The sequence below is a fragment of the Acanthisitta chloris genome, unplaced genomic scaffold, assembly GCF_000695815.1.
Source record: "Acanthisitta chloris isolate BGI_N310 unplaced genomic scaffold, ASM69581v1 scaffold7613, whole genome shotgun sequence".
NCBI lineage: Eukaryota > Metazoa > Chordata > Aves > Passeriformes > Acanthisittidae > Acanthisitta > Acanthisitta chloris.
This window is the reverse complement of record NW_008664614.1, coordinates 17,923-45,609: the sequence shown is the minus strand read 5'-3', so window position 1 is coordinate 45,609 and position 27,687 is coordinate 17,923. Positions and strand designations below refer to the sequence as shown.

The following is a 27,687-nucleotide window of genomic DNA, read 5'->3' as shown; positions in this document are numbered from 1 at the left end:
TCAGCAGGTAATTAAACCACCAAGCCAAGACCTGTGATTTTCAGGCCTCTGAAAGCAATAATCATGAGAATTCCCAGCACCATTGGAACGATTCTTGTCTAGGATCATCAGCATCACTTCGCTGCCATTCATTCCCTTCCCATGGCTGTTGTGGCTCCATCCCCATCCCAGACTGCCTGTTTTAGTGAGTATTCACTAGAAATGTCCATCTCTCCACAGATCTCTTACTCATGACATGGCTATAAAATTTTAGGAGCTCTTCCTTCATTCTGAGCCACACTGTCATTAGCATATCAAAACCACCCATGAAGTCCAATAAAACTTGAAAGAATGGTCGACTGTTTTCTTCCTATTTCTGAACCCAGAGACTGCATTAGCTAAATTTCACAATTCCCCTAAGTGCCTTTAAAATTACAAGCAATTTAGCCCATGATTCACTCTCATGCAGCCTCTGCCTGCATGCAATTCCCCTCCCCCTGTCTCAATTAGACCTTAATATTATGGGGGCTGAAATACATTAAATAAATCATATTTCATGGCAAAGCAATAATACTTACATGCATTTGAGAAGAAATCGTCCTGCATTATAAATGTCTTTATAATGTCATTACCTTATTTCCCACATTGACTGAAATATTAGGCAGCAGTGACTGCTCTGAGCTAGGGATTGAGGCTTTTAGCAAAACCTTCTGTTTATTCTGCTGATGGTAATTAGCTGCTTTAGTTAATATAATACAACATTTACAAACGGCAATTTCTCCAATAGAGAAACTCGCTCCTGTAATTAGTGAAACATTGTTATTGATTAAGATTTAATATGGCTGTTGCTGTTTCTGCAATGTACTACATGAAGGGAACCAGTACTAATTTGGCCAAGGACAGTTCCCAGTCAAACAAATCTCTTGGCAGAGGAGCATGAATTTCATTCTTTATCAACTAATTTCTGCTGGGTTTTATGCAATCTGAAAAGTTTAATCTATTTTACAGGTGCAGGTAAAAATAAAGAGACATTTAAGATAGAAATACACACCTGCTCCTTCACAGAGACCAAAACTATTTGGTTATTCCTTTACTGCAAACGAACTTTGAAGGGAACAAGGGGAAACACCTCAAGCTGTGCCAAGGAAGCTCAGGTTGGATATTGGGGAAAATTCCTTGATGGAAAGGGTTGTCCATCCCTGGCACAGCTGCCCAGGAAAAGAGAAGCTTCAGGGAGTCCTTAGAGCCCCTTCCAGTGCCTAAAGGGGCTCCAAGAGAGCTGCAGAGGGACTTGGGACAAGGCCTGGAGGGACCAGGGCAGGGATGAAGTCACATCCCTGGAGGGATTTAAAAGCAATGTAGATGTGGCACTTGGGGACATGGTTAGTGTCCTTGGCAGTGCTAGAGAATGGCTGGAATTTGGTCTTAAAGGTCTTTTCCAGTCTCCCTGAAACCATGGCTGCATTTTATGTAGAGGTATAAGCAACAACATCTGATTGCCAATAAGAAGATTCTTTCTGAAATTATTTGGGGTCATCAGAGCAAAATAAAGAATGAGTTATTTCAATTCCAAATTTAAGGATGAGCTCACACCACCAAAATCTGAACTGCAGCTCCTACTAATGCACTCTCTGGGGGAAATGCAGCAGTTACTGAAGGACAGAGAAGTCCCAGACTCTCCCACTGCATCCCTCACCTGAAGAGACATCACTTGTTAGGTGAGTTACCTGTCAGGAATATCACACTTTATACTTAGATTACCAAAAGGAAATGAGGCAACTCCAAGAGAAACCTCATTTCAGTTCTTCAGATGTTCAGAACATGTTCCACAGCCCAGAAAAATACATAACTAATATGCTCAGAAGCACCAACCACTGTACAAAACCAGAAAAGGGAATGTAGAGCTAACTCCCTACACTTCTCCCATTCTGAGTCAAACCCAACTTATAAAACTCCATATTTTAAACATTTTCTAGTCCAAAGATTATTTGGATTCGGTTTTGGGTTGTTATCTCTAAGCAATTTTGACTTTTGCACTATTATGTTGTTTGGGGTCTTTATAAGTAATCAAAAACTAGGACATTTTCACTGACAAAGCAAAGAACATACTTAAGAACACAAAACAGCCTAAAAATCTCCTGTAAGTCTGAGTTTTATGCATTACCTAAAAGTTCAGTATAAAGAAAATCATTGATATTCTGATCTGGGCACAGAGACATCCTCACAGTATTATATGAGGTGCTTAGACACTTCTGGTTATGACAGAAATAACCAACTGAAATTTATTCTATGAAGAAAAATGAACAGAACTACATATAGATGACATATATCTCCTGCTCTAGTGGGTCCCCTTCCTGCCCACAGCAGAGGGGTTGGAACTAGATGATCTTTAAGGTAATTTCCAAACCAAATAATATCTTTTTAATCCATTCCTAGATACTTGTGGAACTCGGAGCAAGACTCAAGGACTCAGTTCTAGAGGAATTCTTCGAACTGAACCCAGTTCCACACACCTCTGGCCAGGGGAATGCTGGCACAAGGAGGTTTCTGTTACACACAAAGTCAGGAAAACGATTATGTTCATTAAAATGCTCCTAAAATGTCGAGTTTTTCATCTTTGCTACAGAACGGAGCAAGCTGAGCATAAATTATTTATGATGTGTAACAGTTTAATGGAGTATAAAATAGCTTTTTTCTTCTCACTAGTAGTACAAGTTCTGATTTTTTTTTTGTTGTCAGCTCCACACTCAGCAATGAACTCAACACATTTACAGCTGTGACATGCAACCATTTCAAAAATTGTTCTCTATAAACTCTTAACTTCTAGGAATTACTTATACAACCTATTTATTACTCTCTTAAAGTGCTATCAGAGCATCCTGCTGAGAACACACTGTTGAACAGCAGCAAAGTCAAGTAAATATTAAGGAAAATATTCAAGTAAAAACTTAGATTAGGTATTAGGGAGATGTTTTTTGCTGTGAGGGTGGTGAGACACTGGCCCAGGTTGCCCAGGGAGGCTGTGGCTGCCCCAACCCTGGCAGTGTTTCATGGCAGGCTGGATGAGCCTTGAGCAACCTGCTCTGGTGGGAGGTATCCCTGCCCAGGGCAGGGGCTGGGGCTGGATGATCTCTGAGCTTCATTCCAACTCCTCAACACACTACAAATCACAGGAGTGTTGTCAGTTCCTCCAGAAATTTAGGAAAGTATCAGAAGCCACATACAGCCTGACACCATAACACCAAAACCACACTGTGGTAAGATGCACTAAGATCAACCTCCATCTCCCCTGTGGCCACAATCACTCACTCCATAATCCTGCAGGACACCCTCCAATCTCAGGGAATGTGTGAATGAGTAGCAATTGCTGATTACCCAAGGGACCAAAGGGATTTTAAGGCCAAATAGTTAAAACCTTAAACAAACAGAACTACAGACTGTGCTGCACATCCCAAAGGAAAGTGGAAGCCAGTGCAAAATCAGTGACTCCCACAGTAAGTGTATTCTGATAAAGAATCATGAAATGATTTGGGGTTGGAAGGATCTTCAAGATCATCTCATTCCACCCCTGCCCTGGGCAGGGACACCTCCCACCAGCCCAGGCTGCTCCAAGCCCCATCCAACCTGGCCTGGAACACTCCCAGGGATGGAGCAGTGACAGCTGCTCTGGGCAACTTGTGCCAGTGCCTCAGCACCTCCCAGCCAGGAATTCCTTCCCAATATCTGATTCAAACCTGCCCTAGGGCAGTTTAAAACCACTTCTCCTTGTCCTGTCAGTACAGGACACTTCCAATTTATCATCAGCCTATTTTCTGTGTCAGATGTAGGAACCATTATAATATTTCTATCTTTTGGGTGCAAATCACTTCAGTTGATTAAGATGTCTAAGCAATAGGACAACCACATTTCAGCTCAAGCCAGACAGTCACAGACACCTCTACAGGATAATCCATTCCATCCTAAAGCTGACAACTGAAACAGGTCAGAATCACATCCTAAAAACACCCATTTCTCTCTAATATTAAAGAGATCTGGGGCTGAAGAGCTCTGGCATAGCTGATTACACCTGTAACTACCTGAAAATGTAGGCAAGGAAAATGTTCCTCTCCTTGCAAGTGACTGTGCAGGATACTTAGGATAAAATCTTACAGCAAGGCCACCACACAGTACAAAATCTAAACACTCAGCCTTTAAGGCAGCATAGATGGGAAATTACTCTCATTAGATCTGTTCATCCTCTGCATAATTAACCAACACACACTTGAAACCAAACCTGAACAGCAAAACTGATTTTGTGAGTAGCTGTGAATGGACCTCTCTTTTCCGTCCAATTTATGATCAGACTTGCACTGAAAACTACTGGGAAAAGAAGTAATTGTCTCCTTAGTGTTCCACAGGTACAAAAGCCTTGTGTCACCCTCTCCATAAAATAAAATGACTTTCCATTCCTTTTCCACTCCACAGCCCCTCAAGCTGCAGTGCCAGAAGCAGGAGAGAGAGTTAAAGATGCTACACGCTCCATCTGCACCTCTGCTGAGGGCCCAAGCCAAATTCATTTCATCCATGGAAAAAAAGAGAAAACCCTTCACTAATAATAAGCAAAATTCCTTTTTGCTCTGCTGAGAAGTTTGAGCATTCATGTAGTTCTCATGGCATCTGTGTCTGCCAGGAGAGAGGTGTCCATCACATCAGCAGTAGCGCTGCAAAGTGCAAGTCCTTAAAGAATCACAGAACAGTTTGGGCTGGAAAGGATCTTAAAAATCATCTGGTACCAACCCCCTGCCCTGAGGAGGGACACCTCTCACCAGCCCAGGCTGCTCCAAGCCCCATCCAACCTGGCCTGGGACACTCCCAGGGATGGAGCAGCCACAGCTGCTCTGGGCACCCTGTGCCAGTGTCTCAGCACCTCCCAGCCAGGAATTCCTTCCCAATCTCCCACCTGTCCCTGCCCTCTGGCAGTGGGAAGCCATTCCCTGTGTCCTGTCCCTCCAGGCCTTGTCCCAAGTCCCTCTCAGCTCTCCTGGAGCCCCTTGAGGCACTGGAAGGGGCTCTGAGGTCTCCCTGGAGCTTCTCTTCTCCAGGTGGACACCCCCAGCTCTCCCAGCCTGGCTCCAGGGCAGAGCTGCTCCAGCCCTTGGAGCATCTCCATGGCCTCCTCTGGACTCTCTCCAATAGGTCCATGTCCTTCTCTGTCCATGTGAAGCCATTCCCCCTTGTCTTGGCACTCTCCATCTTTTCTGTAGGCTCCTTTCAGGCACTGGAAGGCTGCAGTGAGGTCACCCCAAGCTCTCTCTTTTCCAGGCTGCACAATCCCAATTCTCTCAGCCTTTCCCCACAGCAGAGGTGCTCCATCCCTCTAATCAGCTTGGTGGACCCTGGCCTTGTTGAACCTCATGAGATTCCCATGGGCCACATCTTGAACTTGTCCAGGTCCTTCTGGATGGCCTTGACGTTCAGGTGTGCCAACCATACCACTCAGCTTGGTGTCACCTGAGAGTAAATATCCTCTGATTTTCCTTAAGGTCAAGTCTGCTCCTCTAAAAATTTAAAATTACTTTTTCAGACATCTCAAACCCCAGGAGAAAACGACAGGCACAAGTTTTCTGCTGCGCATTAGCTCACTCGCAGGTAGTATGTTCAAAGAATGATTTCCTCAAGTTCAATATCTTCTTCCAACATCATTACTTTCAAAAGAAAGAACTACAAGGGCTTTTTTTTTCCCATCATGCTTCAAAGGGGTAGATAAAAGAGAGAAAGAAAATTAAAATATTACACGAGTTACTACAGTGTAAAACAAAGCTCCAGCTGACCTCCTTATCTGAGCACTTCTTAGAAGTTCTCCTTTACGAAGGCAGAAACAACCCTGTGCTCATTATCCTTCCTTCCAGCATCCTCTTGCCTTCCCTCAGAGCATTAAAGGAAAACCTGAGGGATATTTTACAGAAGGATTTCTTCTCACACCCAAATACGACGCACATGTAGCCATTGCTGCGACTCTGCTGCCATGACTTGAATATTTAGTAGTCCTTCAGTTGCCTTACAGACCAGAAATGACTCACTGCTGCATGCAGGAATTGACTTCTCCCTGAGGAGATTTCCAAGCAGCTTTTCTGTATAGCGGTTCATGGAATCATCAGTGTTGGAAGGACCTCTAAGATCATCAAGTCCAACCCTTAACCTGTCACTGCTGTAGCCCCCAAACCAGATCCTCCAGTGCCACATCCAGACACCTCTCAAACACCTCCAGGGATGGTGACTCCACCACCTCCCTGCACAATCTATTCCAATACCTGTTTACTAGGGGTGCTTGGGCTCTGAAGTGAGAACATTCTACAGGACCAAAGATAAAAGCAAGAGAAGCTTGAAATCAAGACCAAGGTGCTGAGGCACTGGCACAGGTTGCCCAGAGCAGCTGTGGCTGCTCCATCCCTGGGAGTGTTCCAGGCCAGGTTGGATGGGGCTTGGAGCAACCTGGGCTGGTGGGAGGTGTCTCTGCCCATGGCAGGGGGTGGAACTGGATGATCTTGAAATCTCTTCCCACCCATTTCATGATCCTGGCTCTAAAGACAAGAACCACCCAGCAAAAGGGTGCAGAAGGCTCCTCCTTGAGTCATTCATGGCTTAAAGACAGACATGGTCTCGTAACCATGGTGGGCTTGGACTTGGTGATCTTGGAGGTCTTTTCCAACCTGTTTGATTCTATGATTCTATGTGGTCACAAATGAACTCTGAAATCAATCTTGAACCTCCAAAATTCCTTTACTTGTTTTCCATTCACTCCTGCACCCTTCATCCTACACACTCTGCCAAAAAGACTCATCTACACCAAAACTCCTTCCTCAATATCATGGTTTTTTTGCCTTTATGGATGCTGAATGTCCTGGTGGAGATGCTGTTGGAATGCAACAATTAAAGGCATGTTAATGACTCAGAATTGTGACAGCTGCTGTGGAAAGAAGTCTGTTGGCTCCAGCACAGCCCCATTAACTACCTATCATAAACTACTCTGGACTTGCTCGTTTATTACTCCTGCACAGCCCAAAGGGGGAAGAGGGGGAACAGCACGGATCTCTTTCTCTGAAGCAAAATCATAAGCCACTTGCATGTCTTAATGTCACCATCCCCACTGTTTGGCTGCAGAGTAATTAGCCAAATGAGAAGTAATGGATTTGATTTATTTATAAACATGATTTGAATTCACCCATCTATTAAAAAAAGACACTGGAGTAGCTCTCTATGCTCACAGAGGGGTGGAACTTCCAAGCTCAGAACTCATTGAGCTTCACGTGGTCATTAGTACATTACTAGGTGTAATGTGACAAGCAAGATTATTATCAGGGTTTGCCACAGCTTCCCAAAAATTTATGTTGAGAAACTTCTCCCATGTCCTTCCAATGGGATGTTCTGCAACCCTGACAGCTGAAATCAGTTTCTGCTTTCAAAATTAATTCTACAGTAAAGGTTTGTAGGCTAAGTGTTGATTGAAATCAGGTGTTTTGGAGCAGAAAACACCTCCTGAAAACCAAATGGTTTCTCACTAAATCATAGTATAAGGGTTGGAATGGACCTCACAGATCATCTAGTCCCAACCCTCCTCAAATGTAATCTCTACATTACTTACATAAATCAAGGTTGGATTTTCTTTTTACTGGGAGCAACATGTCAGATTCCCTAACCCACAACCTGAGGGAAGGAGAGATAACACAAACACAACTGTACATCCAAACATCATCCCAGCTCTTGGAAGGAGACTGAATTCCAGCTGCAAACTCCCTGTGCTTTGAGGCCTGAGATGACACACTGTGCAATTACAGAGCCCTTAGCCTCCAGAGGATTGGACTGTCAGGAGAATAACTTTTATTACCCAAATAAAACGGTGTATTAGCACTCCCAGTTTATTAACACTTGCACTTTAAACTCTTCCCTTAAAAAACAAACAAACAAAAAAAACACAAAACAAAACAAAAACAAAAAAAAAAAAAAAAAAAAAAAAAAAAAAACCAAAAAAAAAAAAAAAACAAAAAAAAAAAAAAAAAGAAAAGAAAAAAAAAGAGCAGGCAAACTGCTTTTCTCTCCAGGCATATTGATACACCTACCACAGAATATATCATAGACCAATACATTATAGGAGTGAAACATTTCTTAACATCTATGTAAAGAAACCAAACCAAAAACCTTCAGACTTCACCCTGACATTCCATTTCCTTTCCTCATCCTCACCCTAAAACATCTTTTTAATTGGTTTTGTCCACACCTGCTTTACATACATTGGCACCTACTGCGACAACACTTGAGCATCTCGATATATCCTGGATATCTAGTGGGACCATGATGTGAAGACACTTAAAAAACTCTTATAATCACATCAAAAACTTCAAATTGCATTAAGAAAATGTAACGCCAGAGAAATGTTTTGCCATTTTCACAGGCTCTGGGATGCAATAACCTGATGTTTTTTACTTGTCCACCTGTTCCTTAGGAACAGCCTGAAAGACACAGTAATTTCCTCTCCTTCCTGTACAGATCCTAAATTGAAAATATTAGAGATAAATTAATCAATTACTTCAGCAGCAGCACAAATAAATGCCACATCCAATTTTGGAATCACAGAATATCCTGAGCTGGAAGGGACCCACAAGGATCATTGATCCAACTCCTGTCCCTGCACAGACACCCCAACACTCCACCCTGTGCCTGAGAGCATTGGCCAAACACTCCTGGAGCTCTGTCAGCCTTGGGGCTGTGCCCACTGCCCTGGGAGCTGTTCAGTGCCCAAACACCTCTGGGGGAAGAACCTTGTCCTGATATCCAACCTAACCCTCCCCTGACACAGCTCCAACCATTCCCTCAGCTCCTGTCACTGGTCCCACAGAGCAGAGCTCAGAGCTGTCCCTGCACTGCCCCTCGTGCAGAAGCTGCAGACTGAGCTGAGGTTTCCCCTCAGTCTCCTCTTCTCCAGGCTGAACAAGCCAAGTGACCTCAGCTGCTCCTCACGTGGCTTCATGTGGTCACCAGAGAAACAAGTTGCTGCATTTCCATCCCCTCTGTGCCCCAAACAATCTTTCTGCTCCTACATCTTCTAACCCACCCCAAAGGAAGACAAGTGACAATATCCCTACCCAAATGAACTTCATATCTGAGAGCAAAGCAACACTGAATTCCAGGCAGCACCAGCACCTCCAGCCCCAGCAAACTGTTCTGTGGAAAAGAGGAGCTTGTCTGTATTATGCTTCAAGTCTTCTGTCAAATGAACATGTTTTAATCCCTTGCATGTATTTGTCCCATGTCATGTACAAGGACAAGCCTCTCACAAGGCTTTGATTTGGTTTTTGTTGTGTCATACAACTGGCAGGATGTACATGCTCCAAAGGCCCCGAAGTAATCAAAAGGAGCCTGGATTGGAATATTTATACCCCAGCATTGTGCTCAGAGCTTCCAGAGAACGATACTTAAAACATCCTTTGCAGGATATCTTGAGGGCAGGAACAAGACTTCTCCCTGGCAGAGGGGAGGGACATGGAAAAGGGATTATTATGCTTCCTTTCTGCCTGTGCCTGACAAGGAATGATGATATTCATTTGAGCAGATAGCACAGCAATTTCGTTAGCCGCTCAATAAAAAGGGAGTAGCAAGAACAAATTGGTTAATGAATGAGGGAGGAGAGAGCAGAGTATTATGCAGTGAATCTATAAAAATGAACTCCATTTGAATTCAACCCAAAGAACAAATTGATGGAGCAGGAGCCTTTGTAAAGCACTAGATCTTCATCTGAATGCCCAAATAACACAGGGATTAATTTGGCTTCTGTCAAATATCTTGGGGGTTGCTCTATAAGAATTAAAAAATAACAGGCTTTAAATGCTGGTTGACTATCAAAACATATTCCTCTCACCACTCACAAAGAAATCTTAAAGGGAATAAATGCTCACTCTCTGTACTTTGCTTGCCTTCAAAACGTGCTTTTTACTGTGTTTTTCCTGTCTGTCAAACTTTGACATAGAGAGGAAAAAAAGCAATTAACTGTTACATATAAAAATCATAAAAAAATACATCTATTACATGTTGCCAAGTGGAAAAACAAGAAGAAGGAGGAAATTTTTTCTACTGTTCAATTGAAAGAAATACTTTAAATGTCAGAATGGACATGGTGAAGGGACAGAGGTAAATGGCAACAACTTCGGTTCAGAGGCAGCTGCAGAGAGGAAACAAAGCATTTGCTTCCCAATCCATGTGACAGATCACACTGGGCAAACAACTTACAGCACCAACAGCACCTACTTTCATTATTTTTACTGTTTAACTACATCAAAGTTGGGGGAAAACTGTTCACTCTTATTAATAAAGTCATTTTAGGCAGCAAATGGGTCTTGACATGTATTGGTCCAGATAAGAAAATCACTCATGATTTGCAAATGTCTGCTAAAAGGTTTTTGGGTTTTTTGGCTGGAAAAAGTATTATCAACTCTATTTGTATAGCAACAGCTTCTCCTCCATATAGGAGTTTCACATCATCTATCCAGAACAGACAAATTCCTATCCCAAACACCTTGAATTGCCATCCCAAACCCTTCACTGCTGCAGTAGAAACACCAAAAAGAAGAGGGAGAGAGAGTGTGCCAAGGGAGACATAAGCCATAGCCATGATGTTTGTTCACACAAAGGAACATGCTCAGTGTGATGGAGTTTAACATTTTCCACATGCAAAGGACTTGCCCATTGTACCCCACTCCCTTCTCCAGAGAGCAACCAAACTCCTCTGCCCCAATCCCAACCAACCACACACAGAGATCACAGCCCTCAGTACTCCAAAACAAGCAGCAAAAAAACTGTTTGCTGCAACTGCTACTCCTGAGCCCTAAGAACAGCAGCACGTGGCAAAAAAACCCCACGTGCAAACACCCAGACGAAATCCTAGGAGTGAAACTCTCCAAATCTCAAATTCTCAAGAGGTTTCATGCAAAATTTCCACTTTGTACATTATGAAACTGAAGAATAAAACTGCCTCTCGGTTCAGTTTCATGCCCTGTGGCTCCCAACCCTTAAATCTCACGTTCAAACAGGAGCCCTTAAGGTTTTGCCTACCATCAGTGCTGAGTTACAGGCTCTGCTCACACTGTGCTTCTCCAAAAGTCCCTCCCTGCAGGAACCAATCATGCTGTGCCTCGGGCTATGTAGCTTACCTCAAAATATTTCAGAATCATCTAAAAAAAAAAAGATTCATTTTTCTATTAAAATGATGAATGAGCTAAATGAGGTATGTAATAAATACTGCAGGTTTGTAAACAGACTTTTCTCCCGAGAGCTAATGCCTTAACTCATTTAGTAATTCTTCCCCCTCTGGTATTTCCTAGTGAAGTCATCCTTAAAATATGGTTAGCATGGGAGTGGTTGGAAGGAGCAGGAAGGGTCAGGGTATAATCTCTTTATGGAAAATAGGGACTGTCCTCTTGACAAAGCTAATGAATTGGGGACAGGGAAACCAACTGCAGGCCAGAAGTGAAGGTCACTGCGTAGCACACACAGGTAGGGACTGGGACCAGTCACCCAGGGATGATGGGGAAAACACCAAACCAGTTCAGACACAGAGGAGTTAGACACTTGATTTTATCCATTTGGATTCAATTGTGACAATAGGTCAAATTGACTCCCAACATTAACTCAACACACTTCAGTTCTGATATGGCCAGGGATGTGTTTTGTCTATTGATTTCAGTGCTCGGAGAGGAAAAGAACTTTCCTAGCAAAATGCTATTGGAGATGTAAAAAAATATCTGATAATCTGATTGCCACAGTGACCTAAAGTGCAAAAATGCTTTTTAATACAAGGATACCTCTGCCAAATTGATTTTTTTTTGAACAAGGAATGTATTAATCAACTTTCTTGTGCAGAAAATAATTTCCAGAAGAACAAGATGCCTCAGCACCAACCGATTTCTCTCTCTAACAGGTGCTTTGTGAAAGCCTGGAACAACACATGGGGAAATAGCTGTAATTATATTAGTATGGATACAGATTTCTAATGATAGCAATAATCAAATTTTAATGTCCTGGTTACAGCACATGAACACAACAATATTTCTGTGCCTCTTCAAAGGGAAATGAGACTTTAATGTCGTTGGCAGCTCAATAAAACCATTTTCTAACATAGAGGGTCCTAATGACAACTCCTTTCAGTCCAGACAGTCAAGCAAACACATTCACAGCAAACACCAGGTCATTATGAGGAGATGGAAATACAACAGGTCCTCAGCACTCGGGAGAACTATTGATCTGCTACTCCATATTCTCCCTGTCTCACCCTGACTCTCATAATGACTCAAGTGATGGAACATCAATAAACTATTTATGGCAAGGCCACCACAGTTAAAGCCACTCAACAAACCTGTGCTCAACTCAACCAGCCACAGGTTTGAGGTATGCAGCAAAAACCTCCAGGAATAAATCCCTGTGCCAGTTCCTCACTCCTCATCCCACTTAATGGAGACAGCAGATTCCCAGAGCCAGAGATGGGGGAGAAGCCAGAGGAGATGCAAGACCTCAGCAGCCATTCCATGCCCTGAGTCTCCCTGGCATTGCTTTTAGACCAGACCCCAGTGCTGTGGGACTAGGAAAGTTCCACCTTGCCTAAACTGCTCCGAGTCCATGCCCTCTAAAGGCATTACTGAAGCACCTGCCTTGATTTTTGCTGAGTTAAGCATCAACAGTTGATTAAATCCTCACAGTGACTCCACAAGGGATTTTGAGGGGTTTGATCACGGCCTGGAAATTCCACTCTAAATTGTAATTTCTACCTTGGCTGGTGCAAACATCAGAATTACTGAGGTTTGCAAACCTCTAGGTCTCCCCCAAACATGATTCTGCAGGAGCTGCCACTTGCCAGTCCAACTTGTACTGAAGGTGCTTTCCCTAACCCAACTTAATTGAGTGCTGTGTAGGCTGTTGGCAGCGGCTCATTTTATCCCTGTTTTCCATTTGTATGAGGACTCAGTGCTAACTTTGGGATCTTAACAGTTACACATTTCTCCCTTCTGAAACTACAAGCAGCAGATGTTGCTATAATTGTTTGAGAACGAGAAATATGACTTCAACCTCAACATTTTATGTCTATTTATTAAACCTGAATTAGAAACTTTATAAATTCAAACTAAAACTCTTCCTTTCTAACTATAATTTCTTTCCCTTTGCGCTAGATAAACAGTTTAGCAGCAGCAAAAGGATTTATTTCGCTGCTGACATTTCAGGAAGAGTATTTTTTTTTTCTCCAAGAAGAGTCTGACAAATCAAATCTAAGCCACATAAAATACAAACCTGCTGTAGCAGTTTCCTAGAACTAAATTCCTAGAACGGAATTCAGCGTGACAAAGGGTACACAGAGAGACAGATTCCTAAATCCTTGTGCTCCAGACTCCTAAATTCAGCTTGGATACATCAAACAAATCCACAGGCAGCACAAGCAAAGAAGCCAAGGGAATAAAAACTGACCAGCTACAGGAAAATAAAGCAGGTGACTCACAGAAGGATTTGCAAGGAAGGTGAGAATTAATCAGGATTTTAACACTTCAACCCGTTTTAAGGGAAGGCACAGACAAAACCTACTTACTATGATGCTCTTCTACACTTCAAAGAAAGAACGCTACAGTGGAAGTGACAAATTTGCAGCAGTAACAAATTTCCACCAGAGAACTAACAGATAAGTTTTCACAGAAGGGAACAGTAAGGTGGTCAAACCTGAGATGACACACCAGGGACACCCTCCCCTATCCCAGGCTGCTCCAAGCCCTTCCAGCCTGGCCTGGAACACTTCCCAAGAGTCTGGCTGACAACAACAGCATCCTGTGCTTCTCAGAAGCACAGAGCTAACTACAGCAGCAAAGGGAAGATGCAAACCCCTGGTAATTATGCAAATAATTGTCCCCATATAAACCTTCAGCTCCTCATTAGCTCGAGGCCACACAAGATGAAGAATCCAGAGGGTTTAAGGCACAGAACTAAGGCTGTACCTTGGTCATAATTCCTCTCCATATTCCTTTGTTCCAGTATCTTAATGTGGCAAAACACTAAACATCCATTAACCCCTGAAATTATTCTTCAACAGTAACATGACCACAGAGGTGACTGGAAAAGATCCTAATCCTGAGGTGAAATTGGTTTGGTTTGAAATTGGGATAGGGAAAAATAACATGAAGAGATTTTTACCTACACAGCATAGATGAAGCAATTGCTGATTGAAGTGATTGATTAATTACAGACCAAAAAACCTTAAAACCCTTGGATTTTGTTCCAGATTCAGAGGCCTAAACAAATATTTACATAGTTGCTGACATAACTAATCCAACTCAATGCTCACATAAGGTTTTTAAACACTTTTTTTCCTTGGAAATACCAATTTGTTTACTATTTATACTGCAGTATAGATGTATTTATAAGGCATATTCCAACCTCAGAGAATCATTATTGCCACAAAGAAGAGTCAACACAGGCACCAAATAGCAAACAGCCACTATAGATAACAAGTTATAAGAGGGTTTTTTATATATGTGATAGATATAGATATAGATGTCACATATATATGAGGAGTTATAAATCTGCCAGACATTTATAAAGGACTCAAATGTATAGTGTCAGTTTTCTGAGGAAAACAGCCAACCATATGTTACAACTTCCTTGTGAGGAAGTTTTTATCCATCAGATTGAATCAAATATGATCCTTTGATACAGAATTTCGCACTGAGTTGGCTCCAAGCTTAGAGACAATCAGCAGAAATGACACTTTCTCTTGCATTAATTTTTTTAAAATTTTATTATAGTCAGATTTCTAGCCCAGAAATATTATGGACTTCATTTAAATGCTAAGAAATTAATTTCTATAAATGTTCTCTTGCATTCTGTAACTTCCTAATATAGAATAATCACATTTAGTCAACAGACCTGTCAGGTTACTCTTCCACTCTCTGAAAAAAAAAGACATTTAATATTAGATGAGGTATTAGGAAGAATTTCTTCCTGGTGAGGGTGTTCAGGCACTGGGATGAGGAATTGCCCAGGGAGGTGGTGGAGTCACATCCCTGGAGGTGTTTGAGAGGTGTCTGGATGTGGCACTGGAGGATCTGGTTTAGGGGTTCCAGCAGTAATAGGTTAAGGGTTGGACTTGATGATCTTTGGGCCACGGAGATGCTCCAAGGGCTGGAGCAGCTCTGCCCTGGAGCCAGAATGGGAGAGCTGGGGGTGTTCACCTGGAGAAGAAAAGCTCCAGGGAGACCTCAGAGCCCCTTCCAGTGCTTCAAGGGGCTCCAGGAGAGCTGAGAGGGACTTGGGACAAGGCCTGGAGGGACAGGACACAGGGAATGGCTTCAAACTGCCAGAGGGCAGGGACAGGTGGGATATTGGGAAGGAATTCCTGGCTGGAAGGGTGGTGAGACACTGGCACAGGTTGTTCAGGGAGGTTGCACATATCCCATCCCTAGCAGTGCTCCAGGTTAGGCTGGATGGGGCTTGGAGCAACCTGGGCTGGGGAAGTTATACCTGCCCATGGCAGGAGGTGGAATGAGACGACATTCAAGGTCCCTTCTAACCCAAACCAGTCTGTGATTCAATAATTCCTTCAGCAAGGCAATCTTACAACCATCTGTTCTTATGCCAGGGACGTTTGACTAGCTAGTAACAAAGACAGAAGAAATAAGACAGAGATCTGCTTTCCTCTCCTCCCAACAGTCTGAAACAAGCCTGAGGACACAGCTGCTTATAAACTCTGAGGGTTGTGAGAGTCTGTGGACTTACGAAGCGCTGAGCCTTCTGCCTCTCCTCCTCCGTGGCCGCGCGCTCCCGCAGGATCGCTCGCGTCAGGTGCTCATTCGAGGAGATCCTTTCCCGCTCCAGAAGTTTCCCAAACTCATCCCGAACATACATTTGTTCTTGTTTCAACCTACACAAGGTGGAGAGAGCAATTGAGACTGAAGGTTCACTTGCCAAGGGTAGTTTAAAAAGGATGCAGAGCCAGGGAAATAAATTATCGTTGGCTTCTTAAGGCACCTAAATAGAAAAGTCCACTAAAATTCCAGGAGTTTATTTCAGATTAGAGTTTCAAAATCAGAACACAGAAAAGCCACCAGCCTGAATCTCACTAGGCATTAAATCATCTAAAACACAACTAATTCAAGAGCCTGATGAACATGTATTTTAAGGACCAAAATCACACACGGAGCTCTGTGGCTTGTTTGGTTTTTTCCAGGTTTTAAGGAACCATTTTCTCCAGGAATACTTTTCTCCCACCAACCAGTGTGCACTCAATTTCCAGCTGAAAGCTTTTCTACCCAAACCAACTCCTGCCTCTGTTTACCAACTGCAAGAAGATTGACCAACCCTAACAAACCTTTCCCAGGGACTGGAGAGGATGAGCTGAAAATAATTAATTAAGGCAACTCCAGGCTCAGAAATTCTCAGTATTTCTCTGTTACAAGCCATAAATACATCTGAAATTGTCACTGCAGGACTTGAGACAAGCAAACCAGATCCAATCTTCATGAAAATACAGAGATACAAATTGTTTTTCAAGTAAAACTCATCTGTTGCACATGTGTGTTGTGACATTGAGCACGGAGTCAGTGTGAGGGAACTCAGCCTGGTAATGGAGCTATGGAACACTGGGATTCAAAGAGATTTATTTTTTTTCCAAGAGTGATGGAGAGGAAGCTTAAGTATTCTCAGTGCATTTATGTGTCACCAAGGGAGCTCTGGAGAACAAATCCTAATGAGTAGGGTCACTTGGTAAAAGGTACCAGCATTACAGTACATTAGATTCTTCCCCAGGGAACAGATTTAAGTGAGGTGGGGAGGGAAAAAAAAGACAATTACAAGCTGTATTACTTCTGTGCTCAGCTCCAAGCCCCTGAAAGGCAGCAACCAACTGGGAATCTTTATAAAAGTTTATTAAGCCACATCTTCAATTACTCCAGCAAGAAACTCAGATTATGCAGACATGGACCAAATTCCATTAAGTGATTTCCCAAGGTCCCCCAAATTATTCCAGCAGGATTGATAGAACAAATCCTTCATACAATCAATGGCACAGTCACAACATGCTGGTTGTCTCTTCCATTGGAGAAATCATGTTTTGTCTAAAAAGTGTCAAAATAGAAGTCTCAGCAGCTTTTTCTGGTGAGAGACAGAGAAAGCACTTTGTGTCTCCTGAGTCTGAAGGAAGCTCCTTCCTCATCCTTGCTGCATTTTACTTCCTGCAACTGTTTTTCGCTTGAAATTGTCTCTTCTTTATGCATGTTGCACCCAGCAGAGGAGTTAGAGGACATGAAATATGTTTTACATATACAATACCACAAAAATCCTACCAGGGATCACATGTAAAACTCCATAAAAATCACGAAAAACCCACTCAGAATTAGATGTTACGTGTAACTCTTGGCAACAGAGAGACTGGATATGACACTTAGTGCCATGGTCTAGTTCCCATGGTGGTGGTAGGTCATGGGTTGGACTTGATTTTCTCAGAGGTCTTGTCCAACTCCTTAAACCCCTCCAGGGACAGTGACTCACAGCACCCACACAAGATCATAGAATCATAGAATTTAGGGGTTGGAATGGAGCTCAGAGAACATCCAGCCCCAACCCCTGCCCTGGGCAGGGACACCTCCCACCAGAGCAGGTTGCTCAAGGCTCATCCAACCTGGAATGAAACACTGCCAGGGTTGGGGCAGCCACAGCCTCCCTGGGCAACCTGGGCCAGTGTCTCACCACCCTCACAGCAAAAACTTCTGCCTCATATCTCATCTCAATTTCCCTCTTTCCATTTCTCCCCATTGCTCCTTGTCCTGTCCCTGCAGCTCCTAACACAGAGTCCCTCTGCAGCTTCCCTGGAGCCCCTTCAGCTCCTGGCAGGTTGCTCTGAGCTCTCCACACAACCTTCTCTTCTCCAGGCTGAGCAGCCCCAACTCTCTCAGCCTGTCCTCGTAGGGAAGGTGCTCCAGTGCTCTTATCACCTTCATGAGGTTTCATTGTTCCACCTCTAACCTATAACTAGTTAACTTCCTAAAGCCTCCACTGAACTTCCATTCAGGACAACTTTCCTCCACCAAAAGAACTCCTAACCACTCATCTCACCTGCTTTACATTCAGCAGAGTTTGAACAAAATAAGCAGGATTTTGAAGCAATTTTCATTTATTTGAGTTGCATAATTGGGTGCTCAGAGCACCTTAATGAAACAAACACGAGGCAGATCCACACTGATCTCAAACATTTGCGTGCACCAGCCCACAGCAGCTTTTTGCCTCGGCACTACAGATTCATTTTCCTGGCATTCTGCATGTCCTGCTGCTGAATAAAGGCAAACATCAGCTAAATCTACAGTAATAAATTATATTAGCTAGGCAAGAGTGGAAAAAAATAGATAGATAGATGCACATCTGTAATTTATAATAGATACACGAGTTCAACAGCACAACTTGTCAGGGGAGAACACCAGTAAAAGAATTTCATGGGAACAGACTGCTTAAAGTGCCATTTTTAATTACAATAGATAGAAAGGCTTGAGGTAATGATTCTCATGTCTGAGTGGAGAACTGCAGTTAGCAGCCACTGATCATTCACACACAGAATGTGCCAAAAAAAGGTGCTGAGACAGCAGAGAAAGCTCCTGGTTGTATATTTGCCTACACAATTGATAGTCTGAATAAAATCCATCTCGGTAATTCTGAAATACTGTTTCAAGAAGTGCAGAGTGGCTGATTTAATGAGGAGATCAGGTGTCTGGTGCTACTGGGAAACACATCAGGCATCAAGAACCACCTCCAGTTACAGCCTGGGCCAACAGGTCACAGGAGTTCATGTTCTTAGCTGGTTTAGAGCACAAAATCACACGAAAAGCAATGATTCCTTTCCTCACTGTGGTTGAGGAAATCAACACTCTTGAGTTAAAGCTGTGAAGAAAATTTATATACTTGTACTTCTGGTAAATCCTGAAACACTAAACCACCAAGGATTTATGGAGCACTGAAGATTTATGGGTCTCAGGCATGATAAGAATTTGGGTGGTTTTGTTATCACATTCTCATGTTTAGCTTCATACAAGATAAATTTTCGACTGTTTAATTCCTGAAGTTGCTTTAATCAAAGTAATGTGGGACATCTCACCTAAACCAGATCTCTTCAACCTGAGCACAAACCCAACACAAAATACAAAAACACACTCCAAAAAAAAAGGAAGGATAAGACTTCACTGCACACAAAGAAGTCTGTCCTTTTCAGATCCATTTTTTAATTGAGACCAAGAGAAAACTGCTACTATTACCACACGGATTTCTGCCACAATCCTGCACAGCATGACCCACCTCAGCCACAGTAACCAGAGGACTAATTGAAGACTAAATCCAGAGGAATTCCCTCTTTTGTTTACTTCCAAACAGCCATTTCTGTTGTGCTTGAAAAACACCTGCGGATGTTAATTAAGGCAAAAGCAGCTTTTAATTCCCAGACAACAGCAACACACTGAGAAGTGCTAAGAAATATTAGCTTGGGGCTTTGATGGCCACAACACATGTTATCCTACATTAATCAAGAACCCAGAGAAATCAGAAACTGGCGAACAATCCTCTATGAAAAGGAATGAAGTGATATGTCATTTTCAGCCCTTATTTCTGGATATTGGAAATTTATTACTCTATCAAAGCCTAAACATTTTCTTTTTGCTATTTTTCAGGGCAATGATTACTTGCCACTTGTTTTATCTTTATTACTGTCTCCAAGCTACACAATCTGATGGATCTGTGGTGTTCCCAGATAAACTCATTCAAGTCTAAAGCATCAACTGTGTCATTTTTCATTACCTCCAAGCAAGTAAAATCAAAATATTCCCAGCTACAATGTCCACTATCAGGAAAATCTCCTCAATGAAACAAAGAGAAACCCGAAGAGGTCTCAGCCTGTATTTGCAGTCCCAGCTGGAGGGAAGGGATGGGTCATCCAGAGGGACCTGGACAGGCTTGAGAGGGGGAACAACGCAAACCTCAGGAAGTTTAACCAAGTGAAGTGCTAGGCCCTACACTTGGGCCATGGCAATCCCAGGAACAGGCACAGGTTGGGTGGTGAAGGAATTGAAACCAGCAGAGAGGAGAGAGACTTGGGAGTGACAGTGGATGAGAAGCTCATCATGAGCTGCAGTGTGAGCTCAGCCCAGAAACCAATGGAATCCTGGGCTGCACCCACAGGAGTGTGGACAGCAGGGCAAAAGAGGTGATTCTTCCCCTCTACTCTGCTCTGGTGAGACCCACCTGGAATACTGCACACAGCTCTCGTGTCCTCAGCATCAGAAGGACATGGAACTGTTGGGGCAAGGCCAGAGGAGGCCACAGAGCTGAGCAGAGACTGGAGCACCTTCCCTAGGAGGACAGGCTGAGAGAGTTGGGGCTGCTCAGCCTGGAGAAGAGAAGGTTGTGTGGAGATCTCAGTGCAGCTTTGCACTACCTGAAGGGCCTACAAGGGGCTGGAGAGGGACTCTGTGTTGGGAACTGCAGTGATAGGACTAGGGGTAATGGGTTCAAACTGAAGGAGGGAAAGTCTAGGTTAGATGTGAGAAAAAAGTTTTTGCTGTGAGGGTGGTGAGACACTGGCCCAGGTTGCCCAGGGAGGCTGTGGCTGCCCCAACCCTGGCAGTGTTTCATTCTAGGTTGGATGAGCCTTGAGCAACCTGCTCTGGTGGGAGGTGTCCCTGCCCAGGGCAGAGGGTTGGGGCTGGATGATCCCTAAACTCCATTCCAACCCCTAAATTCTATGATTCTATAAGGTACCCAAATGTTTACACAACTAAAGAGAAGACCCAACATGTTTACACTGAAGATTATTCCTCATCTTTTTTTGCTGAGGAATAGCAAGTTCTTAAATTCATCCTGACAGACTTTCATAGCATCCAGAACTGGTTTGGGCAATGCAGTTTAGGCCACATTGCAATACTCATGAATGAATAATGTTTCTGAGTGCTGAGTTTTAATATTTAATGAGTGCAATGCTGGATGTGCCATGGAAAGTTGTGGTTGGAAATCACTGGAGCTGACAAGGGATTTGAAGAGATGAGAGAGACACCAGGACAACAAGTTGAAGCTGAAGTGAGGTCTGAGAAGTGAGAAATGGAGATTTCCCATCCTCCATTTCTCCTAGCTGATGATTCACGTGACTGCAAAGTCAGAGAAGTTACCTAAAGTTCATCTCCCTCAGCAAACACAGTGAGAGAAACAAATAATCTCAAATCTTGTCCTCACAAAAGGCTCAGAAAGACAACACAAAGTTCCTCTGAACTGAAGTGACCTTCTACCACTATTTACTTATTCAAACCTTTGTTCTCTAGTCACACAGGACTCTGCACACTACAGGTGACAGGAGTTACTGCCAACATCAGTACTAACCACATCTGTCCTAAAATTTCTTTTGTAAAACTTTCAGATTATGCAGGTATTAACAGAGCCAGGTCAGCTAAAGCCTTGTGCAACCTGCCCTGGTGGGAGGACCAGAGAAAGCTTTGGAGCAAGTCTGTAGGAATTCTTGACTTCCCAAATGTCACTAGCCACTGGTTTATATCTCTACCTGTTGTCTGGTTTTGGGTTTGACTTTTTCCTTACACCAGGATGGTCCCTCATGCCACAGGATATTAAACTCTTCTCCTTGACTTATCACAAGTCAAACCAACTATAATCACTTTTACTCCTTCCGAGTATTCCCAGCTCCCTCTCCTACTGTCAGCAGTAGAGAAGATGTAGTTTCCCAGGCTGTTTTCACACTTAATCTAAACACTACCAAGAGGTCTCTGTGGCAGAAGACTAGATAACAACTATTTCCACACAAGGAGTTTTCTGTCCCCCTGAGAACAATCCAACAAGAAACAGCCATTTCCCCAATTCCACACAGCCGATTACCTGGGAAAACATCATCATTCAGGAGGAAAACAAGACTTGGAAAAAGTTTTCATCACAATTAGTGCATTACCCCTACGATCTGAGCTACATTAATATGCTCTTCCTAACTTTACCTCACTGCAACAGAGAATGTTGTAATAAATCAATCAGTTTCTCTCTCCCTTGGTCTCCACACCTCTGCCAGGAAACTAGAATAAACATGTTATTAAACCAGCAATCAATAGGAAGTTTTAAAATATACACTAGCCCAGAAAGGTCAAGGCCTAGTATTGATTTTAATATAACAATTTGGGTGTGCAGTTTCCCAAAGGTTCTTCTCTAATCTTGTTCTTCATTCTTCTCCCACTTTACCTTTTCGCTGGTCAATTTGTTGTTCTCCCCTGCACAAACTGCTCCAGGTTTACTAAGAGCTTGTCGTGTATGCAATGTGCTGCTGAAACATGATGAAACAAGGTTGGGGGAAGCACTTGGACGCATGAGAGCATCACACAGGCTGAGATCTACAGCTCAAGGCAGATGGGAGACACTGACACAGCCCTGAGCTGCAGGCAACGTGTCTAGTCTGAATCTTCAGCTTCTCAACAGCAGCTGTACAATGCTCAGAGCTAGTCCTGACCATCTCCCACCTCTGCCATGCCTTAAACAATTTCAGAGCAGACCTGGCACCTGAAGGGTCACCAAACCAAACCAAAGGCTGCTTTTAAGCCTTTCTCTGCCTTGAAATTCCCATTTACAGTAGCAGTTTTCCTTTAAGAAACAAATGAAATCACAGTCATACATGGTCGAGCTGCACAGGGACAGACACTTGGCACAACAACAAACTCACAGGCACAAATACATCAAAGACTTGCACAAAATACACTTCCTGCACTCCTGCAGGGACTGTCATGCTCAGCACTTTGCAAAAACACCTCGTTCTACACATAATTAATATTTGCCATGTGCCAAATCACATTTCCAAAGTATAAACTAGGAAACACTTGCCAAGCAAGAGACTGAAAACCTCCAAATATAATTAGCCTAAGCTAAATGATTAGCAAAGTAAGACTGAAATTTCCCTGATTTCCAAGGGAGAAGAAAAAAAAAGGCAAATCATCATTCATGCATGTTCAATTTCCATGGGAAATCACATCCATCATTTGCCCCTGAAGTATTGGTTTGGATATTTTCGTGGAGGAATTCAGAAGTCTGATGAGGTTGACAGGAGTTAAAATCTGATCATTATGCTGATGATAGAAGTTGCTCATTTTGCTTTCTCAAAACACCTTTTCCTCTGTGTAAGCAACATCAGAAAAACTCTTCATAAAGAGATTTATTGAGCCACTTCAGTTCAGCATTGCAAACCCTAAGAAATTAACAGCTTTAGACTCAATGACAAAGTTAGTGCATGTAGTAAATAAACTTCCATTCAGTTCAGAAAATAAAGATGGATTTCCCCCAAGCCTGTTCTCCACAGCCTTAACATGAAAAGTTTACTCATAGACCTATTGGGAAGTAAGGAAAAAATGCTTTATGTACGACAAGGTAAAGTCCTGTCGAATAAGAGCTGTAACTGGTGGATTAACAGCATTCAAACAACTCTAGAGTAATTCTTCAGCTCTGATCCCAGAAATAAGCACAGATTTTAACTTCCCATAGTAAGAGGTAAGGGTAGCCCATCTGGACTGTCTATGTGTGAATAAATAATTTATAGAGGAGTTAAAATTAAAACTCCTTTCACACTCTGAAATGAGTGAAATACATTTTGCAATCAAATCAAAATGTGGCCACACACTGCACACACAAACAGCACTGAAATCAGCTATTAGGCAGTTGGAATCAGACAACAAACACTTCCAAGTTTCAGAGATTATTTACTCCATCCCTGGGAGTGTTCCAGGCCAGGTTGAATGGGGCTTGGAGCAACCTGGGCTGGTGGGAGGTGTCCCTGCCCAGGGCAGGGGGTGAGACTAGAAGGTCTTTAAAGTCCCTCCAACCCATTCTGTGCTATAATATTTCACTTAAATATTGGGAAAAAAACCTGAGAAAGGATTCAAAACACACCATAGGTGGCAAAACAATCTCTGAAGATGAATGGGGAAGTAAAAGAACTTGAATTTTGTGGCACATAGTATCAACAAGTGCCTTAAAAAGCAGAGGGTTAGCACATGAAATTGTTAATGAATCAGAAGTGTAAGGTCAAGGAGCTTCAGTGTAGCACAGTAGGAACTCCAGTTTTTGTTCTGTTTTCCATCAAGGTGTTTGCAATTGGATTACAAACCAGGACAGCTGAGAGTCATCTGTTCCTTCCTATGTGTATCTGGTACATGCAAGACAAAATCATTCACCTGGCTAATCACAGAATCATAGAATCATCAAGGCTGGAGGAGACCTCTAAAATCAAGTCCAACCACTAACCTGTCACTGCTGGAACCCCCAAACACTAAACCAGATCCTCCAGTGCCACATCCAGACACCTCTGAAACACCTCCAGGGATTGTGCTTGGATGTTTTTAAAGCACAAGCCTTAACCAGAATTCAGCCCATAAAGATCTTAAGTAATACCTGAGGAAACATCTGCATCTTTTAAAGCTGTTCCACCCAAGATGAAAAGAGCTTCGACACTGGCTAAAATAGACCTTTATAACTGTCTAAAAATGATGACAGAAAGTCATTGCCATGGCTAAAATAGTTGAAACCACTCAAACCAGTGTAATAACTCAAAACTAGAAAAGGATTAATGCTGGTCATGAGACTTGATATTGGTCTTTGTTATCATCATTATTGTTTTGATACTTCACATTCCACACAGATTCTCCAACCTCATTTTAAGACAACAAAAGGATGTTCTGGGATCCTTTCAATATGCAACACCTTCCACACCAAGTCAAATAAAGGGAAGGCTGCCCTAATATTCCCTACAAAACATCCCATCAGGCATAGGCCAAGGCAATCTCCTCCCTCCCTTTCACAGAGAGTTGAGAACTGAATTATGGAACACTTAATAGAAGCTCCTGGAACGTGTCAAGGGACAAAACGCTGAAGTTGCAAACCAAACCTTTCCCTCCTGTGATCACACTTAGCTCAACTCTTGAGCAATCAACATGAAGCTCAAACACAGCCCAAGTTTTCCTGTCAAAGCTCAGTCTAGGGCAAGAGATTTCACTGTAACGTATTGATTTCCTTTATTGCTGATGCAAAAAAAAGAGAAAAGTCTGATTTTTTTCTTTCCTGGGACATTTATAGAGTCATATCTAATTATATCCTCCATCACCCTTAAGTCAATTAAATAATACTACAATGATGTGTAGGAAACAAGTGAGATCTGTGCAGACAGTTTAAGCAGTACTAATTGCAATCTAATTTGCTTTAATCCATCATAATGAGCCTTTTTTCCCATTCTCACTGTGGAGGACAATGTGGAAGTTAATGTTTATATTCAGTGTGGCAGATTATCTGTTTGGGAGAATCACTGAAGGTATAAATAAACTCACAAGAGCAATGAGCTCACCAGAGCCAAACTCTAGCTCAGGTTTAAAGGGGAATTTTTAAGTGTTAATAATGACTCTGCCCAAATTTCAGCCACTACAATGTCTTAAAAAAGCTAAGAAAGGAATGTTTTGCTATTCAGAAAGGACAGCAAAAGGGTTTTCAACCAGTAAACTGGTGGAATACAGTACACACTGCACCTTCCCAACATGACACTCTGCTAATAAAGCTTCTGAAAACATCCTGCAGCTCACAGAAACCTCCAGAATTCACAGAAATTACAAGAATTATCATTTCTACTGCTGTGAAAATCATAGGATCAGCAAGGTTGGAAGAGAACTCTAAGCTCATCACGTCCAACCATTAACCTGTCACTGCTGGAACCCCCAAACCAGATCCTCCAGTGTCACACTGACACCAGGGATGGTGACTCCACCACCTCCCTGGGCAATATCCCAGTGCCTCAACACCCTCACAGGGAAAACATTTCTCCTCACATCTAATCTGAATCTCAAAAAGCATTATCATTTCTACTGCTGTCAAGATGTACCTTCTGAGCCACCAGAGGGTTCTAAGGACCCAACTCTAACTGTTCTACTTCTGTCTCTGCACCACAAAGTGATTACTTGGACGCCAGAGAAATCAGCAAAGACTGAGCTTAAAAGACTGCAAAACAGACAGGCTCAGGAGGTGAAAAGGGATTTACAGCACTAGTTTGTATCAGCTCTTATAAGCAAATTCCACTTCATTTGTTGGTTTAACTTGTATTTCACACCAAAACTTGCTATAGCACCCAAAGCTCTGCCCTACCATGTGGTCCCGGGGCACAAATCTCATCTGTTTGCAAGGAACAGGTAAATAACAATCAGAAAACCATTAAGTACTTGTTTGTTTGAAACAGTTATTAACAAACCAACCTCCTCTTTTGAGCTTCAGAGTCTCTCCTGGCTCGTTCTAGTGCCAGTTCTTCAGCTATTCTTTTCTTCAGCTCTTCATCATTAACTGCAACCAAGAGAAAACACAATGAAATGTTACCAGAACACAACATATTCCCAATTACTGCATAACAGTGCTCAAGTTTGTTTATTTTCTGTTTTCTATTGGAATGTTTTCCTGTGGTTTAACCATACAACACCAGAGAGTGTTTAATTTACAAATGACACTTATTAAACAACTTCCCAAATAGTACAATCCTTTGAAAATTAAACAACACACAACATGTTAAATAAGTTTTCTCCAGAAATATGTCTCTGTAAAGTAAAATTGTGAGGGGTGGGCCAGAGATTTAAATAGCAAAGGCATAAAAGGCTGTTTTTTATTCCTACAGAACCAAAGGAAACATCTTTGTGTTATGAATATGAATTACTGGATACATATTTTACCCAGAAAAGCTCTTACAACATCCAAAATATCCCTATTTCTATGGAAATAGAAATAGATCATATTTCCTCTCCTTAGACAAAGATTTTGCCTGGAATTCTCCCAATTTTGTTGAAACACACAGACATGGAAAGTATTTTCTTCACTTCAGATTCTGTCAGGTGAATTAATGCAACTCTGGTTAAGAACAGAAAAAACAGGGAAGCAACTTGAAGCACATGGATAAAACTTTTCCACACAAAATCTGGAGAGTCACCAAACCCACAAGCTTGAAAGAAATCTATAAACCCACCAAAATCCATATAAATCCTAATCTGGACCTGTCTGGAATAAAGCTCTCTACAGAACAAGTATCCCAGTGACCTCATCTCCAGGAGCTCAATTTATCTCCAAACATGATCCAACATCACTGGATCCCATGGGAGTTCAGAGCCCACCATGCAATCCTACAGTAGTCTCACAACACAGGGAGTTTTATCAATGAATGAAGCAACTTCATCAACTTTATGGGAGTCTTGGCCAACTAATTCAGTTATAAACTTCTTAAGCAAAGCAAAGGAATCAATATCCATCCTGGCAGGCAGAGGAATTGCTGAGATGACAGGAACAGAGGAAGGACACTTGTGAATGGCAACTGCGACCTCCACCTAAAAACATATCAACCCAGGTGAAAATTCAGAGGTAAATCTGAAGCTTGTAACAGATCACTATCACAAACCTCAGGGAAAAAGCAAAATCCCATTTTATTGGGATCTCAACCGACACAACAGCATTAAGGATCACCAGCACCAACATCCTGAAATTTATTGGTCTGGTGTGCAAAAAAGACTACAAGAACTCTAACAGAACACAGAATGGTTTAAATAGTAATGAGGAAATATTCAGGCATCAGCCAATAAAGACATTTGACCTCAGCAATCAATGAGGTTCCACATCGATCAGCCAAAT

General features: G+C 42.5%; 1 protein-coding gene across 1 annotated transcript in view; it reads right to left on the bottom strand.

Moving 5' to 3' along the window:
- The window catches only part of CHCHD3 (coiled-coil-helix-coiled-coil-helix domain containing 3), a gene marked incomplete at its 5' end in the record, with an annotated part of 106,946 nt that overhangs the window by 62,564 nt on the left and 16,695 nt on the right, over window positions 1-27,687 (bottom strand). Inside the window, 2 exons of the mRNA XM_009071442.1 lie at window positions 15,757-15,901; window positions 26,277-26,361. Of these exons, the coding sequence (XP_009069690.1) occupies window positions 15,757-15,901; window positions 26,277-26,361 (230 nt within the window). The remainder of the gene's footprint in view (window positions 1-15,756; window positions 15,902-26,276; window positions 26,362-27,687) is intronic.